At 36.2% G+C, this 21,268-nt stretch overlaps 1 protein-coding gene across 1 annotated transcript in view; it reads right to left on the minus strand.

Moving 5' to 3' along the window:
• Positions 1–21,268, minus strand: part of LOC122811987 (carabin-like) — a 1,241,323-nt gene that overhangs the window by 692,497 nt on the left and 527,558 nt on the right. Inside the window, exon 5 of the mRNA XM_044084192.1 lies at positions 17,668–17,774. Coding sequence (XP_043940127.1) covers positions 17,668–17,774 — 107 coding nt within the window. The remainder of the gene's footprint in view (positions 1–17,667; positions 17,775–21,268) is intronic.

Raw genomic sequence — 21,268 nt, forward strand, 5'->3', positions numbered from 1 at the left:
ACCACAGGGAGGACATGCAGACTCCGCACAGAAGGCACCCCAGCCGAGGATCGAACCAGAGAACCTCTTGCTGTGAGGCAGCAATGCTAACCACTGCACCACCGTGGCCGCCCATATAAGACACTATAATCACCGAGTGTAAAAATTTCAATTATCAGTGCTACTTTTGTATTTTCCCTGAATTACTATATCTGGTTTTCTGGTACTTGTTTTTTGAACTGTTGGTAATGGGTGATCCCATATCATGTGATATAAACTTCATCTTTCTCTACAATGCTTTGCAGTTCATGGGTTCATAGGTGTGTACTAGGCTAATGGCCCTGGAGCCTTTACAAGCTTAGCCCATAGGATTACCCTGGCATTGTGCCACCCAACCTTAGTTCCCAGTGCCTCTGTCGAGTAGAGCCACTGGAGTGATCCCGGGGATGAATTTTCTATTTCCCATCCACTCATCAAGATTTCTCTTGAAGAGGGCCAGTGAGGCATTCTACTTGACGTCTATTCCATAACACGGGCAGTCTCTGGGTTATGAACCTGTTTCCAATGCTTCCCAATTATTTCAATATTGCAGTGTTTGCACAATCCCCAATGCAACAGTCTTGCCATATTATTGTGCTTTCCAGTATATAGGCCCTCTGTCATGAAGGTATCACACACAGCAACAGAACCTGTATTTGTTTTTTCTTCCACATGTAAACCAATGTGTGCATGTTCCACTGTCCTGGGTTTCTATTACTAACCTTTCATTTTTGTTTGAATTCACTTCTCCTTAACCATTCCTGCATCAGATCCTGCTAGACCAGAGGTTGTTCCATTAGTTTTCTGAACTTGAAACTATATTTATGCCTTTTCCACATTTCTTGCCTTCTCAGCTAATCCTTCTCTTTGTATTCTTTCTTTTGTTTTTTTGGCACATAGAGTTGTAGCCTGATTTCTGTCTGTTTAGGTTTCCATTCCCGATGCCACCTATATATTTCAGCTAAAAAAATCAGGGAAGTCATTTTTTTCTCTTCATGTTTCAAAGCTTTCACTATGTTTGGATCTGGTGATGCCAGCAGATATGTATGTAGTCCTACAATTGCAGATCTATACATGTAATCAGTTTCGAAGAGGCCCATACTTCCTTCAGAATAAGGAATATATAATCTTGGTATACAATGATTTTATCAATCATTTTATAAGCATGAAGCATTTTTTTTGTTTTCCTGTCCAACTTATTCAATACCTTTTGGGGCCAGTCAGTCACCCCAAAACTGCAAGGTAGAACGAGAAGAGCAAATTGGTTTATAGCCTAGGCTTTGTTGTTTGATGTCAGGGCTGTTTTCAGTATTCATTTTAGTTTTCTAAAATGTTCCTTTATGAGTTTTGTTTGCATTTGTTCATGCTTTATTGTGATCCCTCAATTCGCAAATATTTATACATTTCCTTCTGCTCAAGGTTCTATCACATTCCTGTCCAAGACTGATATTTTCTTGATATTGCAGCTTTCCTGCTTTAAATATCAAAACCAAATGATATTCTTATATAACCTGAGAAAGTTTTGATTACCTCCAGTTGTGCTTTTGGCTCCTCATCTGATGAACTGTACTGTTATAATTTTGCAGAGTGTGGAGGGTGGTGGAGGAGCTTGCCCACCTGCAAAAAAATATTTTTTTTGTGCTAAGGTTTTTCAGCTTACTATTTTCAGTGTGTAATTTGCTATGTACAGTGAGATGAAAAATCTTTGTTTGATATTGCATAGGGAAAACATTTAATTTGTGCTTTTTAGCAACCCTCTTTCAGTTTCCATATCCTGATATTTTGTTTTTAAGTAAGGAACAGCATCATCAGCTGTTTGCAAATCTAATATTTCATTTTTCTCTCTCTGTAAACACCCAGTGTCAGCTTGGGTATGAACTTGACACCTCTATTTTGTTTTTCAAGCACCATTTTCCTCACTGCTTTTGTAGGCTATGCACCATTTACCAAACTATGCTGTTTCTTCACTGTGTTTGGAACAAACAAGCTCCATTTCATTTTGGCCTGGCTGAAACTGACCTTCTTACAGTGACTCAGTCTGTTTCAATAGGTTTTCATTCTTGCCAAATTGCTCCTTAATTGTTATTCTTTTTCTTCAGATTATTTAAACTCTGTTTTAGCATACATGCTTTTTCACTTATACTTGTTTTAGCATATTGATTAGCAGTTTCACATTTTTATTCTGTTTCACAACTCCAACTTGAACAGAAAGTTCAGACAGCAGTCTACATCAAGCAAGTTTTCTATCTTGTTACGTTTCATAATACTTTAAAAGTGAAGACAAATAGTTCTCTCTCCTTCAGTGGTTTTTATTAACTAACAGTACACACGTGCGGGAGCCTCATGGAAAGCACCAGGGAGACTCCCAGAACAAAGGAATAAACAAGCTTATATACTGGTGATATTGCTGACAGTACAAAAATATAAAACTGAACCAATTAGATCATTACACAGGGCAATTAACCAATTAAAGGTTTACCCGTAAACATAAGACAATTCACATCATCATATTTCCAGGCAGAAGAGAGAACCGGATATGCTTCCTGCACATTTCCTGCTTTCAGGCAGACTCTTGTTTGTTCAGTATTTTTCCATTATTCACAGTTCAGAGTTCACAGTACTCAGTACATCTCAGTTTATACAAACTGTCACATACTCAATTCCCTTGAAACGCATGCTTTGGCTGTTCATATTCTACAATCTGTTTAGCTGTTTTTTTGTGAAGATGAGCTAATAACCTTTTTAAAACCAGTTTGATAAACAATCTGTTTCAGTTTACTATTGATTCTCTCTGATAAGAGGTAGTGATCCTTGCTGCATTGGTAGTTTTATTTTCTCAACATACCTTGCTACACCAAACTATGAAACAAAAAACTCAAGTAGTGTAACGGCTCTTTAATTGACATATCTATGAAAATCTGGTAGTCAGCAATAAAAATCACAATGCTGTCCATAGACTTAACATTTCTACTCTTAAAATGTGGGCTTCATCAGAGTCTGCCAATACAATTACAAAAACACTTTAAATACCTTCCAATCAAGTTAAACTAACCAATCATATTTCACAACCAATGTCACTAATTAATACAGTAACTATTAACAATTGCATCATTGTAATGATGCTTAAATAAATATCACATCTGAATAAATAATTACCAAAAAATAAAACTTAACCAAAACAAATTGTAAAAGGTAATAATATATGTTGAAAAAAAAAAAAAAATATATATATATATATATATATATATATATATATATATATATATATATATATATATATAATTGCTGCATATTAATGCTCAAATGTACAATTCATGCTAAATCCTAATACTCCAAAGATTTTCTAAAAATGGTTCACCCTCAATTTCAATACACTTAAAACAAAAATGTGGTCATTTAAATTAAAAAATTTAAACTTGATTTGATATTAGCTTGCTCCTTCAACTCAAGCAAAAAAACAGTATTCCCCCAAGCTTCATTCACCCTGAGACTATCCACAACAAAAAGCAATAATTTTTTGCAAGTGTTGCAATCTCTAATATGTCTAAAAAGGGCATTCCATGAGCTTCCTTTTCTTATATCATAAATGTGTTCATACATACAGTCCTTAACCTCCCTGTTGTCATCCCTACATAATATGCTGGACAGGTCAAACAAATTACAATATGTACAAAGTTCTTTGTGTTACAAGTACATATTCCAGGACAGGGTAAGGATCTGTCACAACCTGCACTGGTGACATAGGGGCCATCATTGATGAGCTTACACATATTATATGACCCACACTTACCCATCCTGGAATGTATTCCTTTGTAACCTGTAAATCCCTCTTTCAGTACTTTATTTGATATTCCTGCCCCTGGAAAAGGTAATAATGGGTGTCATCCACAGTTTCCCTTTCAATTCCATACAATGTACTGAATTGCAGGTGTTCCTCAAAATGTCAATAATACATGTGGCATCCCTGTTAAATGTCTGTAACATATGCATCCTTTTACCTTTACTTGCTTGAGTTGTTTCACTAAGAATAGGTTGAAATTTTGTGTGCCTACCCAATTTTACTTCTTCATAAACATCATGAATCAGTTGATTCAGATATCCTCTACAACCAGACATGCCAGCCAGTTTATTCATTTTGCTAAGAAATTTTCCTTCAAAACTAATCATTCATGAGAAGTGCACCATTTGGCTCTTTACTACACCCTTTTTGTGAGATAAGGGGTGACAACTCTTATAATAAAGAAAAGAGTTAGAATATGTCTTATTTCAAAAAAATGTTGAATGGAAGACTTTCTCTTGTTCATCCTTATATAGTAAAATGTCTACATAATCTGTGTTATAGGTGTCACTCCTGAATGTAAATTTCAAAAAGGATGTAGAATAATCAAAAAAAATTGAAAATTCCACAGTGTTATCACCCCCCTTCCATAACATGAGGATGCCATCTAAAAACCTAAAATAGTGCAAGATGGAATACATATATTCACTAGAGAATAATACTTGTTTTTCCTGTTCAGTTACTATCAGACTAGCATATAGAGTTGTGCCTCTCACTCCCATACCCACACCCAAAATCTGATGAAAGTATTCCCCTTCAAAATAAAATGAAATTATTCTGTAAAACTAAATCCATTATATCAACCAAGGTGAGAACTCTTGTACTGCTGAATGACAGATCACTTGTCAGTGCATCAGCAAATAAATCACAACCTTCAGAATGTGGAATAACTGAAGAAAATGATAACATCTATGGCCACAAGCTTTATACTATTATCAAATGGAATCAAGTTCAATATGTCCAACAAGTGCCAAGAGTCCCTAAGGATATGAACCTTACTCTTCAACAATTGCTTAGAATGAAAATATATGAAGGCAGACAAGGATTCAGTTTTTTTCAGTTTTTGAACCATGTGAGACCACAATGGGCCTTAATGGGGTTTCTATAGTATCCTTATGAATTTGGGGTATTCCAAATATCAAGGGTATATGAGACTCATCCATCCTTAAAAAAACTAAATCTTTTTTAGTAATGTAACCCTGATACATGGTGTCCATCAAATAACAATCAATCTTACTGTATGAGATGTTAATCTCATTCTTGGATACCCTTTCAGAGGTCATTTAATCACTCAAAATTTCAAACATTTCAGAAACATAATCATTATAATCCATAAGTACTATCTCCCTGCCCTTGTCTGGCTTAATAACCCTTGTATTTTTATTTTTGGAAAATTCCATTAAAATCTGTCTCTCTTTGTGTGATAAATTGTCACTAAACATTCTTTTATACCTGGCCATTTGCCTGAACTCATATTCATAAACCCTCTCAAAAGCATGGGCCAAAGGTGGCACAACTAGGCTTTTCTTCTTTAACTGTGGGCCTATGTGTTCAGTTTCCTTACCATGAAAATACAAAACCAGATTAAGTTGCCTAGTAAACAACTTCAATTGAATAAGCAGCCTCACTATGTCAGTTTTGAAATGAGACACAAAAAAAAAACTTTTTTTAAGTGTAAAATGCCCATTACATAATTTAACACTACTCAAGTTGTAAATATTAAAATTCTTGCACAGAGTCACCGCTGTTAATGTCACTATTGTGAAAACTAGTAACTATCAGTTGAAATAACCTCTCTGCCCGTAGGTGTTCATTTGTTCCCCTCTCCCCTTGCATCTCTCTTTCTTCCCCTAAAGGGAATCAGTACTCTTCCTGAGGTGATACAGGTATATCACTTGCTTGACTTTGTACTCTCTGATCTTCTGATAGGTTCGTTGGTTAAAAAACTGCAGAAGTCACAAGATGTAATATGCACCTCATTGAGACTTTTGTTATTTCCATCCCACGTTACCATTGAAAAACAACCTGCAAAAAAAACTTGAAAAAAACATCCCTGTGGCTTAAGATATGCTTAACCTTCCATGTAATCCCCAGAGTCCCTGGAAAGCTTTTTAACTTTCCTATCTTGATTTTTTTCCATTGACTTATCCATGTTATTAAACATCCTGTTGTAAGTGTTGGTTTGCATTGTGAATAAAAGATCACTAGTAATACTCTCATTAAGTGAAATTATTTTCTTGTTGAGGTTTACAAGATTCCATTCATTGTCCTGGATGATAATGTTCATTATTTTAAAGCCAGTCTGATCAAACAAGTGAATTAGCTGCTTATACATGATGGAACCTTCTTCCGTGCTGACCAGAAACTACTATAGTCTCAACCCTTTCAGGACTTGGTTGAAAGAGACTGATTTTAAAAGAAACACACTGTCCAACTGGAGACTACAGAATTTGTTCAAAACCTGTTCCATAAGTTTAAGTTGTGAAATGAGACTGCCCCTTTCCTGAAAACAGTTATTAGATGTAGACATATCAAGCCTGGGTGCATTAAACCACGTATTCAAGTCTTATTCAATTATTAATCTCAAGTGAATATATATACTCCATCTTGCACTTCTTTAGGGTTTTCGATGACATCCTCGTTTTAAGGATAAAACTGTGGAATTTTTAATTTTTTTGGAGAATTATATGTCCTTTTTGAAATTTACATTCAAGAGCAACACCTACAAGATAGAGCATTTACACATTTTACTGTATAAGGATGGGCAAGAAAAAATCTTTCATTCAGTAATTTTTCAAAAAAAGACATATTCTATCTCTTCATTCAATAGTTTTTCGAAAGAAGACATATTCTATCTTTTTTCTTCATTATGAGAGTTGTGGCCCCTTATCTCACAAAAAGGTGTAGTAAAAGGCCAAATGGTGCACCTCTCATGAATGATTAGTTGTGAAGTAAATTTTCTTAGTGAAATGGATAAATTGGCTGCCATATTTGCTTGTAGAGGGCATACAAGTCAACTGATGTGTGATGTTTATGAAAAAATAAAATTGGGTAGGCACACAAAACTTCGACCTATTCTTAGTAAAACAACTCAAGCAAGTAAAGGTTAAGGGATGCATACATTACAGACAGATAAATAAAGGACAGGAAATGATCAATGGTTATATCATTTAACAAGGATACCATGCATATTGCTGACATTTTGAGGAACACCTGGAATTCGGCACTTAGTATGGAACTGAAAGGAAAATTGGGGATGACACCCATGATTACCTCTTCCAGTGGCAGGAATATCAAATAAATTACTGAAAAGAGTCATTTACAGGTTAATAAATTCCAGGATGGGTAAGTGTGGGTCATATAAAATGTGTAAGCTCATCAATTATGGCCCTATGTCACCAGTGCAGGTTGTGACAGATCCTTACCTTGTAACACAAAGAACTTTGTATATATTGTGATTTGTTTGACCTGTCCAGCATATTATGTATGGATGACAACAAGAAGGTTAAGTGACCGTATGCATAAACACATTTATTATATAAGAAAAGGAATATCATCAATTGTTCTTTTTAGGCATATTAGAGATTGCAACACTTACAAAAAATTCTTGTTTTTTTGTGGTGGATAGACTCAGGGTGAATGAAGCTGGGAGGGATACTGGTTCCTTACTTGAACTGAAGGAATTAATTTGGCAGATTAAATTAAACGCTGATATGAAGCCAGGTTTAAATGACCATATTTCTACTTTCAGTGTATTAAAATTGAGGGCAAACAAGTTTTAGAAAATCTTTGCAGCATTAGGATTTAGCATGAATTGTACAGCTGAGCATTTATATACATCAGTCTTATATATATATATATATATATATATATATATATATATATACATATATATATATATATATATATATATATATATATATATATATATATATATATATATGCATTTTAATAATTTTCAACATGTATTATTACTTTTTACCATTTGTTTTGGCTAGTTTTATTTTTGGTAATTAATTATTTATTGAGATCAGTGACATTGGCTGTGAAACTTCATCAGTTAGTTTTACTTGATTGGAGGGTATTTAAAGTTTTTTTGTAATTGTATTTGCAGACTCTGATTAAGCCCACATTGGAAGGGCGAAAGCACTAAGTCTGTGGACAGCATTGTGTTTTTTATTGCTTACTACTGGGTTTACAAACCGTGTGTCCATTAAAGAGCTGTTACACTACTTCTGGAGTTTTATTCTCTGTCAAGGCTCTGACCTTTTCTTGCAGAGCTGTAAAACCTTGAGACAGTCCTTTTGTTGTTATATATTATTAGTTGGCCACTTCTTATAAATATATTTTCTAAAAAGACTTCCTTTGCCTTTTCTGTATGTTCTTTCTTTTTGATAACATCATATTGTTTTTGAAATAAACTGATCTTTAACATTACATTCCAGCTGTCCCACTTGCTCACTTGTTTGTGGCAGCAATATACTCTTCATCAATCATTGCATCTTGCACAGTTTTAGTTTCACAAAATATTACTACAGTTACAGTAAAGAAAATTCACAACACCCAATATTTTACATTGTAAGTCTACAGTATAACATAACAGAGAATTTTCAAAGCAAATCTTCTTACTGCCACAATGATCAGGTTTTTATTGCTAAAGCAAGTCCCCATATGGGCACACGGTTTTCTCTTTTCCAGATGATGTACTATGTGTAAGTGCTTTATTTTTATATACTGCACAGCACACTTTCTTTTGCTTTCAGTTCTCATTATGCTGTGATTATACTTTCCCAAAACCATTCAAATGAATGCAACAAAACATCCCCAGCATTCTTTTCTTGTCAGTGTACCACTCTTTTCCCACCACAATGTTCTCTTTTTTTGTATAGGCACAGCATAACCAAAACAATGTAGAAATGTTACTGAGCTAATATCTAAGTACAGAGATCTATCTATCTCAATACAGAAGAAATAAATTAAGTACAATCCATAGAACACAAAGTTGTTCAACAGAAGGTTGCTCAGGTGCATGGACTGAAAAAATGCACATGAAATCCATTGTCTAGCAAACAGGAACAATGCCATAAAATATAAATCCAAAAGGTGTTTATAACAAACACAAATGCTGACAAAGGCATGTACAAACACATAGACCAGTTTCGGTGTAACCACTCCTTCCTCTGTACGAAACTACCTCAGTGATTAACATATATCTTTTTAATACTTCATTTGAAGTGACAAATACCAGAAATGACCACAAAACAGTGTATTCATCAACCATAAATGAAAATTACCAATATTCATTTAATCCTGGAGAAAATAAAGCTCCGAACCAAACTATCCAGTATCTTTCCATATTTGTTAACATTATCCACCAACCCAATTTATTTGGTATATACTGTAAAATAATTTCAATGCCTGAAAAATTAAATTTAATCCTTGGATGTTTTAATTTATCTTTATAAAGAGCATCTGTGGTTTTACAGCAACAACAAGATTTTCCATGGGAGCAACTCATGTTGCCATTGTTGTTGTTCTGCATTTCATTACATTCAAATTAATTTACATCTGCCAATACAGCACTAGTTTTAAAATCAATTAGCTGATGACATGTGATACTGACTGGATTTTTACTTCTTTGTTTCTAGTTACTTGGCATTTTATGTAGGGAAAGCATCTAGGTGTTTCAAAATGCATATTAGCGAACATCTTAGTGATATAAAATGCTGTAGATCATGAGTCATATATTCATGACTGCATGTCTCTTTATGTTATCAGTTCTGTCAATTCATTTGTATACCACTTAGAAACATTTAACAGTTATTTGTTATTGTACCAATGTTTCCCCTGCAAATAAACATTCAACAGTTATTTACCACACCAATGTTTCCCCTGCAAATGTTTTAATCTTGTGTAGTAACCTTATTTGATTTATCCTTGCAGTCCAGCTTCAATTTCTGAATGACCATCTGCTTTAGATATAGCATGGTGAAGCTTAAGCCTCTGTTTAGAAAAACTTTACAGGCAGTTAATTAAGACTCAGGTGGCACTTGTATCCCTCATTCTGGGTTGGGGAGTAAAGTTCAAACAAAGCACATTTTAGGTAGCTGTAAATGTTCACAATTTGTAGAGGAATTTTTTTTGCCCACTACAACCAATAACATAGTATTAGACAAAGAATTGTAGCTCTGAAGTGGGATTTGGCTTTATTGGCCTGAATCTACCCATAAAGACTTAAAAAGTAAGAAGTCATGGGCATTCTGAGGCCATGCACCTGAAACAATGATATATCCTTAAGAGATCATCTGCATATATGTCATGGGCCTCCACCCAGGAGGTTTAAAGAATTACATAGTGAAGATGATTTTTGTTTGGCTGGGTCTTTCTGCAATTTTACTGAATGATTTGCCTGTGTGACCTTTTTACCCTTTGGTTTAGATGTTAAAAAGGGATATATAAAGATCTGAGAAGAGAAAAGGTTGCTTATTACTATGGTCAGTGAAAATAAGGACTGGTAGATAGATGCAGATATGTTTGATAAAATATGTAATACAGGTTGGTGTAATCATTATATAAGCCATCCCCCCCATGCTTGCTGAATCACATCTGATGTTTATAGCAACTTCATGTACACCCACCAAAATCCATGGAGTTTATTAGGGAACTAGGGAATGGAATTAGATTGCCAATCTTTTTTTCTGAATAATGACAGTTAATACAAGACACAAAATCTGTTTTAAAAGAAAAATAAATTGCTATTATGTTTACATGGTAGAAAAAGTATGCCATATTATATGATAATTTGTTACTTTATTTGGAATTTTAAACAAAGTACACTTACTCTAGTTTCAGCTTCATGATATATAAGAATAAAGCTCTGACTAAGACCTGAATGATCCGAGCTTGACAAGCAGCTCAGGTGTTGGAGGAGCTAGGTGGGGAATGGTGGGAACTGACCTGCTAATGCCATCTCCTCTATCCTAGAAGGAGGGGTTGTGGTCTGTTTAACTACCTGCCATTTACAAGCACAGGCTTGAAATAGAGAAATAAGCCAGGAAAGAAAGATGTGGGCTTGCCACTAAGTGCAAGTACTATACAGCAATAAGATACCACTGGTTCTTAGGTTCCACTGCACCGGTGTGGTTCCGTTCCAAGATGTTCACGTTTAGGCTGTTTGATACTACCTTAGGACAACAAGACTGATGCAAATATAATTATAACCCCCCCACCAAACACACACATACACACACTTCTTTTTACAGCCACACAGAATAACAACTGGTTCCAAGTGCATTACTGTAGTAATATCTAACAGCACTGTAAGCTATGCAATACGCTCACATGAAATTCTGCATTTATAATGAAGTTTAAATCTTTTGCATTATATATTTAAGAATTAATAATGTATGCATTCTTGTAAATGTTGCTTAATGTTGTACTTATTCACTCGCCCCTTTGCTGTGTCGTGTATATGCAATCTTTGTCAGATGCCTTAATGAGAGTATTGTTTTTGTTTGTTTGTTTTTTGCACTCCTGAGTGCATTATTTACTTGTTATTTCCTTTGCCATTTTAGCTTGGGTTATGGCTGATGGAACAATTCACTTATCTGGTTAGAAAAGTATGAAACAAATAAAATAAAATACATAAGTAAAAACTAGTAGACTTCCATGAATATATGTGGTAGTACTCATGCATGAGTGGGAGCGTAGGATGACCGTTTTGAGACACAGGTGCTCACTTCAGCCACCAGACATTTGGGCCATGGTTAATTAGGTTAGGCAAAAAGTAGCAGCAGTGGACGTTAAGCTAGGGAAAAGATCACCTATGACAGCAGCCCTCGCTACAGGTCTCTTCAGTTACTAGTCCAAATGGTTTGCACAGGGAATATCTAAGCTTTTAGCAGGTCAGGCAGATAGGACCTCTGAGTAATTTTCTATATAGAGGAACGTACCTGAGGGGTCTACCACTCATTTTTCTAATGATACACTCTAGTCTCAGTATAGGAATATGAATCCAAGCACTGCATTGAAAGGCACCATGACAGCAAATAAACTGAAACCACTCCTGGAATGGTTTGAGAGGTTTCATGCCCTGTGAAAAACATGCTGCAGCACCAGGAAATATAACACGCAGTAGAAAAGTATCTGTATAGCCACCTTCCTTATGGTCAGTTGCAACAGCACATGTCACAGGAAGAGATGTAACTAGGATGGAATGAAGAGGCTGGCTACTAGGAGGCATAACGGACAGGTGCCAATGCTGTGGGAGTGCAATACTGTCATTGTTTTATTAAGCTGCAAGGATATCTTGTCTTCACAAACAGATGATGGTAATTATCTTGTGATCATGGCTGAAGCACTGAACCCACAGTGGGAGTCTAGTGATTTAACCGAACCAAGCTGCTGGCTACATCTGGCTTTTTAGAGCCTCAACATATGTTTACACCTTTGTGTTGTCATACATCTCCTCCCCCTAGCTGCCAGTGAAATGGCCTCTGTTGAGGTCATCCCCTAGCTGCTGATCAGTCTTCCCAATGCAGCTAGTTAGTGCTCCCAGCTACATTATATTCCTTAGTCAATAGTAGCTACCTGATGCTATACAAGTAGCTACAGGTGCATTTCTGTATATAAGCAAATTCTATACCTTCCTATCTCTATATAAGAGATAACTACTCTCTGTCTCTATAAAGTAGCTTCATGCCAATGAGTTCATATCCTTCAGGTGTACTATACAATTACTTCAGATACACAGTTAGTTGCATTCCTCTAGTTAAATAAATATACTCTGCAAATGAATATGATAGTAATATTCAGCAGTGATCAACTCACAAATCACCAGTATGTGGATGTGGTAATACATGGGTGTGCAGATACACTGAGTGTTCTCACCAGCTGGGACTTTCAATGAACTTCGCTCAGCCACTGTGTTCCACAAATGAGTTGTCTACAGGCAATGGGGTGATGGCAAGTTCCTGATAAAGAGTAGTGCACCTGTCTAATCCAATTAATATGAAGGCAGGAAGTGCTAGGCTTTAGAACTGGATTTATTGATAGTTTGCTGTGGTGCAGAAAGTACTGTGTCACTGCAAATCAAAAGTGTATGACTGGAACAAATAATTATGAAGGGTTACAAGTGCCCCATATGCAGGAAGATGAAAGAACTAGATTGTTTGCTCTTGTACAGAAGATGCTGTGTCACTTGAATCAAATATTTACCATTTGCAAGGAACACGGAGAGTTATGAAGGGTAGCAAGTGCCTGATATGCAACCAGACAACTGCACTGGATGTAAATAAATAAACCACACATGCACAGACTAATCTAGGATGGGCTGTCTCTCACCCTTACAGTGTTCATGGACTCACAATAACACAGAAAGACTTAGATCCTATTATGTATCTAAGGAGCTATAAAAAAGCACACAATATACCATACTGCCACATTATTTCTAAGCATAGAACAGTCCCTATTGTTCTGGTTTTTACCATGATTTACATAAAATATTATACTTTTTCTGCCCTTTGCAGTCTACAGTCATGTCCCCAATTCTTTGATCACCGTGATCTCATTAAAATAGTATTATTTCCCTGACAGGCACACTTACTCCTGTTTCTCTTCACTATTGACATTCAGTAATCTTAAAAATGTATAAAAACAAAAAAGCGGCACAAAAGCAGAATCAAGTACCACTAAAACACAAAACACTGCCTTCGGAACACCAGTTAGCAGAAATAAGTAGTCAGTAGGTGTAATCCCAAATCCTTTAATAAATCACACAAGTAAAACACAACAGTTTAGCGCTTTTGTTCAAACACCTTGAACTTCATCAGAACTAAAGACATAAAACTTTAGTGCAATATATATACTCATGTTAAATGATCATTTAAAATCCACCAATAAAAACTTCAATAAAATAATCAAAAATTATTTAAAGATACAACGTTATTAAAACTAACATGTTAAATATAAACATGAAATATGAAAATGTAAGTGCGTAAATAACTTGAAAAATAGACATTTTTGTAAAACCAATGTCCTAAAAACAGTTGAATAATATGTTTAGATAATGTATAAGAATGCATATACTATGATTTTGCTGCTCTCAGTCTTAAAACTGGAATAATAGAAATGTTTTCATTTAAGCCTGGATATCTGTTGGCTTGTAAAGTCAATTGCCAAAACTGCTCTCTATACTCCAACAGGTTTTCCCAGTTTCCTCTTCTTGGATTTTTTTGCACTTGTTCTGAAACAAAAAAACTTCAAATGAACATTATCACAACTTTTTGCATGCCTAGCCAAAGCATTAGTCTCTACACTATGCTTTATATCATAAACATGTTCATATATATGCTTTTTTAGTACCCTCTCAGCTTTTCCTATATAAAAGGCACCACACCTACAAGCCCAAATGTACACTAAACCAACAGAATTACAGTTAGAATATGACTGGGACTTTAACTCTTTACCACGGCTTTCCAAATAAATAAATTTAACATTACTGATCTTAGTGCACTGTTTACAGCAACCACATGTAAACGTACCAGTTTTATTTCAATTGTTGAGCAGAGAACTACATGCACTACATTCATACATATCTTTTAAACCAATGCCCTTCCTGAATATGAACTTAGGAATTTTAAAAAAAAATAACAAAAATCCCAGGTAGTTGGCTAAATAACTTCCAATATTTTAAAATAATATCTTTAATAACATAAAATTCCTTATTATATTCCAAATAGACAGTGCTACACAAACCTTCAGCATTAGACAGTCCCTGACTTACTTCAATATATTGTGTTTCACCTAGGTCGCTGTTGAGTATGGGAGTATACCTGCTACCCCTTCCCAGAGTTACTTCCTTAATAATATCCATAAGAAATTTATCAGGGTAACCTCTCTAGATGAACATCATCCTTATCAACTTCATCATACTAACATCATACTTATTTAATTCTTTAGATGTATGCATTTATAACAATGCTGAATTTTAAAAAAATATGTATCAAAAATTTACTGAAAGCTAACATGTTGTAATTCTTTCCTTCATTTTAGTAGTCAACATCCTTTAGTACAAAAAAAGTATAGTGAAGGGCCAGTTGGTAAGAGCAGCCCGTATGTGTTCTTTGACAGATTTTTTGGATGAGTGTGCGTACTTAAGGATGATATTCATCCAGAGAGGTTACCATGATAAATTTCTTATGGATAGATAGATATTTTTAAAAACATTCCTAAGTTCGTATACAGGAAGGGCTTTTGTTTAAAAGATATGTATGAACATAGTGCATGCAGTTCTGTGCTCAACAATTGAAATAAAACTGGTACGTTTACATGCGGCTGCTGTAAACAGTGCACTTAGATCAGTAATGCTGAATTTATTTATCTGGAAAGCCATGGTAAAGAGTTAAAGTCCCCGTCATATTCTAACTGTAATTCGTACATTTGGGCTTGCAGGTGTGGTGACTTCTATATAAGGAAAAACTGAGAGGGTACTAAAAAGCGTATATATGAACATGTTTATGATATAACACATAATACAGAGACTAATGCTTTGGTTAAGCATGCAGAAAGTTGTGATAATGTTCATTTATTTATTTTTTTTGTTTTAGAACAAGTGCAAACAAATCCAAGAAGAGAAAAATGGGAGCATAGAGAGCAGCTTTGGCAACTGACTTTACAAGCCAACAATATCCAGGTTCAAATGAAATCATTTCTATTATTCCAATTTTAAGATTGAGAGCAGCAAAATTATAATATGCTCATTCTCATACATTATCTAAACATATTACATTTTCATATTTCATGTTTATATTTGACGTTAGTTTTAATAGTGTTGCATCTTTAAATAAGTAATTGTTTTATTCAAAAGTTTTTATCGGTGGATTTTAAATGATCATTTAACATGAGTATATATATTGCACTAGAAGTTTTATGTCTTTAGTTCCGATGAAGTTCAAGGTGTTTGATTGAATGAAAGCACTAACCTATTGTGCTTTGCTTGCAGTAATTTATTAAAGGATTTGGGATTACACATACGGACTACTTATTTCTGCTAACTGGTGTTCCGAAGGCAGTGTTTTGTGTTTTAGTGGATCTTTAAAATGTACTATTGCCTACCTCTAAAAGTACCATACACTTTTATCTTCCAGTTGCCCTGCTCTCCAAAGAAAAAACATGCAGACACTATTCCCCTCGTATGGAAGTCTGCTGCCTTGACAAACTGAGATGTAAAATCTTCTTTCAAACATGAATGACATGTAGCAGTTAGTTGGTGGGCAGATGACTGTAACTGTCATTGCAAAGAGGAAATTTGTTTAAGATGACTGGAGTTTAGGAAGAAAACAAAAATACTGAGGCAGAGTACTTACACAACCTTGCTGAAGTCAATGTAATCAAAGGGTGGTACCATGAATCTAGGGAATAGTTATAACAAAACTGGGTCCACTTCACGACTGAAACTCAGAATACTGAATTTCATTTGACTGAGACCACAATACCTAATTTTCAAAATACTGAAAACTCATTTGACTGAATCTCATTATACTAAAAGCTTACAATCCCGAATTTCAAAATACTGAATCTAGTTGGGTGTTACGTGAGCAAGCATAAATGTGTTATACAAGCTTCATTACTAAAAATCAGGGTCCCCACTAAAATTGTTGGGTGGTACTAATTTAACCTCTAAAAAATCTTGCTTCTCAAAGCCAGCTATGTGACACAGATGAACAAAATCCTGGCTGCTCCATAGCTGACCTGGGTTTAATCAGTGGCCTATATCTTGGATGAGCCAGGCGAGGAGGGTTGGAAATAAGTGACCCATGCTGGCTCACCAATCATGGGAATGGGTTGCTTCTGTCCCACCACATCCTTTGGGGGAAGGCCTAGAAGTGCACTTCCTGTGATAGACCAGAATATGATTGCTTTGTAGATGAAGGCTGTGGGTAAGCAGATGTTTGCACTTGCAATGAAGCTCAGCACAGTGTGTAGAGTGCCATGATTGCTTGGTAACACTGGAAGATAGTAGGATCATTGTAAAATCTCCTAGACCCTCCACACCTTTGCAGGATAGCATGTGTGATCTCTAGCTACCCTCAGCTCTCACTTTAGGCATCACATAATGGCAAGAGAATGACAGGAACAACTGAACCTGTTGGGAAAGAATACAAAATGGTTCTCATGGAAATGTTGGGTGGGGGGGCACCATCAAGAATATCAACAAGACACTTTGGGATATGGATTAATCTAAAAGCAGGTGTTTAATTTACAATGTGAAATGATTTTAATACTGCACAACATAGGTGCTAGTATATTTATGTATCATATTGAAAAATAAGAAATAAATCAGAACCTGAACCCATTAACTGAAGGCATCCCATGGTCTAGCATCATGAACAATATTTATTTTCTTATCTTTTTAAGTCCCTCCATCTACAGCTCATTGCTCTTATATCAGAGTATATTTCTCATGTTTTCTGCAACAGACTTTAAGTAATTAAATTCATATGACCAATTAAGAGAAATAATAGTAATTTTATTTCTCAAAACCCATCTTTTATACTTTTTATCTCTTCCATGTTGAAAAGGATGCCATTTGTTTTTTGCATAAGCATTTTAACCTATTAAGCAGGAATACACATATTCATTATTTATCTAATCTACATGTAGAGCTAACAAGGACGGATCTTTACTTAAAGCTTCTGTAAGAAGGAAATACTGTACAATGTCATACAATTCTAGAGAATACTGTACTGTACTGTACTACACCTTACTAAGTAATATTATGCACTCTATGAAAACAAAATGTGTTTACATACCCATGCCCTTCAGGAGAAAGGAACATCTCATGGAATGGAAATTGTCTATGGATGTCCTTTTCAATGGTGTCAACCCACTGCTTATCTCCTGGTGCCTGATCAAGTTCCTACAGCAAACAAATCAAAAATGTTAACTGTCTGGAAACTATACCATTACTTAATATTTTAGCTTTGCTGGCACAGAAAGTTGTTAACATTTATTACCACCACAACACATGCATGGCTGAAGGAGTTCTCTATTAGTACCCCTACCCAGTTAATGAATACATGAATGATTACGTACTTACCATAATGCTAGATCCATCTTGTCTTGTTTTCATCCTGTTCAACCTTTGTGCTATAGAATCTGACCAGATCTGACCTCTGCGCTTTTTCAGAAGCTTGGATCCAGGGGTCTGACTCCTCCCCTACCCATAATTTCCTCAGGTCCACAGAGTACCTCAAATTGAGCTTGCCTGCTTATAGTTATAAGACTTAACCCCTAAAAAGCCCTAAGAAAACTTGCTTGACATAATAATCAACAATGATAAAACTGTGAAGAACAGAAAGAACAAAGGCTGTCAAAAGACAAGGTCTCTGGTCAGGTCCAACTGCTCAACCAGGGTTTAGAGTTACAATTTAGGCTGAGGGATGGAGGAAGGGATATTGAACCACACAAAAACAAGACAACACCAATCTAATGCTATGGTAAGTACTTAACTTTCGTATCTGATGTTGTCTATTTTCATCCAATTCAACATTTGGGGCAGATTCCCAAGCTACTGGAACATGTGGGTAGAATCAAGGCAGGATATTCCTAAGTATGGTGGACCTAAAGAATGTATGGGATCTGTATTGTACTTCCATTTTATAGTGTGACACACAATTGTGAAATGCAAACCAAGTAGCTGCACCACAAATATCATAAATAGAAACCCTACCCATAAGAGCAGTAGAAGTAGCTACTGTCCTAGTTGAATGAGCCTTTAGTTTGCCATGTAAGGTCAGTCCCAGTTTTTCATAAACAAAAATTGCTCAGTTGGAAAGCCACCTGGATAGAGTTACTTAGAAACTCCTTGACCAAATTTAACTTTTTAAAAGGCCAGGAAGAGCTGATCACATATCCTTTGTCCTATATAATTGAAATCTGAGTTGTCAATGAACATTTAACAAATTTCTCCTTTTTTGGAAAATCTTGGAAAAAATACTAGTAGACTGATAATTTGCTTAAGGTTTGCTTCAAAGGCCATATTTGGGAGAAATTACGGATGTGTTATCAAAGATACCCTGCGTTTATGGAATACTAGATATGGAGGCTTACATGATAAAGCTTGCAACTCTGAAATTCTCTTTGCAGATGTAACAGCCACCAAAAGAGCATCTTCCAAGAATGATATTTTTGATCTAATGTGGATGCTAACTCAAATGAAGCTTTTGTCCTGGAACATAACAGTAATATCCCACACATGAAATGGATCCCTAATGGGGGCTGTAAAAGGAAGGCTCCTTTCAGAAAAAAACTTTAAAACCTTTAGGGAAGCAACAGAAGTTTGGTTCAGTCCTACATGAAAATTAGAAATAGCTGCTAACTGCACCTTCGTGTTGAAAAAGCTAGACCCTTGTAAAACAACTTTGCCAAAAAATCTAAAAATCGATGGAAAAGTACATGAAAAGGGGACCAAGTCTCTGAAGAAAGCTCATACAGTAAACCTTTTCCATTTACTAAGATAAAATTTCCTGATACTGGGTTTCTGTGAAGAGGATAAGATTCGATTAACTGGGGCAGACAACCTTGCATCCCTGACCACCATTAAAATCGGAGAAACCATATGGTTAACGTCCTTGCTTTCAGGTCTGGGTAAGGCTGACTGGACAGCTGATGAAGAAGATCTGAAAAGGGGTCCAACACCCAGGGTGGGTGTACTGGATGAGGTCGCAGAAAGGTGAAACAAACTTGCTGGGATGAAAAGGGAGCAACAAGGATTACTTTGGCTTTGCACCTTCTGACTTTCTAAAAAAATCAAAGGAAGCGAGGGAAAGACATAAAGAAGGCATGGGGGCCAAATGTGAGCTACAGTGACCCTCAGTGTCTGCCCCTGTGGAGGAATCAGGCTAAAAGAACTGATGCACATGTTGTTTAGGTATGAAGTAAAAAGATCACAGCAACACTGGCCACAGTGACTGAAAATCTGCATTGCTACTGCTTCACTGAGTAGAGCACTTGTAGGGCAGAAGAACAGAATTGCTCAGTTTGTCCACCAAATCACTGAACATCCCCAGGATGTATGTTGTTATTAGAAAGTGATAGGAAGACATCACCTACTGCCACATTCTCGTGGGCTCTCAGCACAGTGGGTAAGATTGAGTTCCCCCACTAGTTGACATATCAGACTACAGCCATGTTACTCATCTGAATGGAGATCATACCGTCAGGTAAGGAGTCCTGAAAGGCCTTCAACGCTAGGAGTACTCTCCTCATTTCCAAGACACTGATGTGAAGCTTGGCCTCTGTCTTTGACCAAGAATCTTAAACAGTCCTCCCTTTGAAATTATCCCCAACCCAGAAGGGAAGATTACATGGTTACCATTGATATCAGGGGTGGTACAGAGAATGGTCAACCCCGTGACACTATTGGGGAGGTCAACAACTAACTGATGTGTTCCCTGCAGATTGGTACGAGTTGGATGGGTGCATAAAGGCAGTGAGACACTAGGGCCATTGCACAGAAACAGTCCACTGCAGACTCTCATGTAGTATCTTGCTTGCAGAACCAGATTGATCAATGCAGCCATTAAACACAACAGCTGCAAGACACGTCTTGCTGGAGGACAAGGATGTTGAAGGACATCTGAAATTACCTGAAGCAGGGAAAGTATTCTTGACTAAGGGAGTTTGGCTATTTGAGAAACTGTATCCAAGTGGTGTCTGATACATTCTATCTGTTGCATTGGTATTAGTAGACTCTTGGCAATATTGATTGTGATTCCCAGCTATGAGGCAAGGTGGAGCAAGATGTCCCTGGATTGAGCTAGACGATCTTTGGTTGGTGCAGAAGGATCCAGTTGTCTAATATGGGGACACCTGGAATCCATGCAGCCTGAAATACACTGCAACTACTGCCATACATTTGGTGAATACCGAATACCCTGGGAGTTGTGGTGAGACCAAATGTCAGTGCTTTGAATTGGAAGTGATTAGCTTCCAAATGGAAACAGAGAAACCTCCTTGACTGCTTTGCTATCCTGATATAATAGTACTCATTCTGGAGATCTGTGGTGCACATTCAGTTGTCCTTCCCTTGTAGAGCTAGAATAAACTGCACCATGCCCACCCAGAATTTTGTCTGTGCAGTTTAAGTCCAGGATGGGCCATAGGTCCCCTGTTTTTTCAGAAGACTTTGGATCTTGATTGGTCTAGGGGGACCTGTTGGATGACTCTCTTTTCTAACATATTTATTACTTCTGCTGCTCCGAATTCCATATGACTGGGTGAAACACTGAGAATCTTCAATTTCTGATGAGAGGAAACAAAGGGAACAATGTTCCTGGTATTTGCTTCCTTTGATTTCATAGTTTATTTAAAAAGTCAGAAGGTGCAAGGTCAAAGTAATCACCTCTGGTG

This window comes from Protopterus annectens, chromosome 9.part0, assembly GCF_019279795.1.
Source record: "Protopterus annectens isolate FY-2018-M chromosome 9.part0, PAN1.0, whole genome shotgun sequence".
NCBI lineage: Eukaryota > Metazoa > Chordata > Ceratodontiformes > Protopteridae > Protopterus > Protopterus annectens.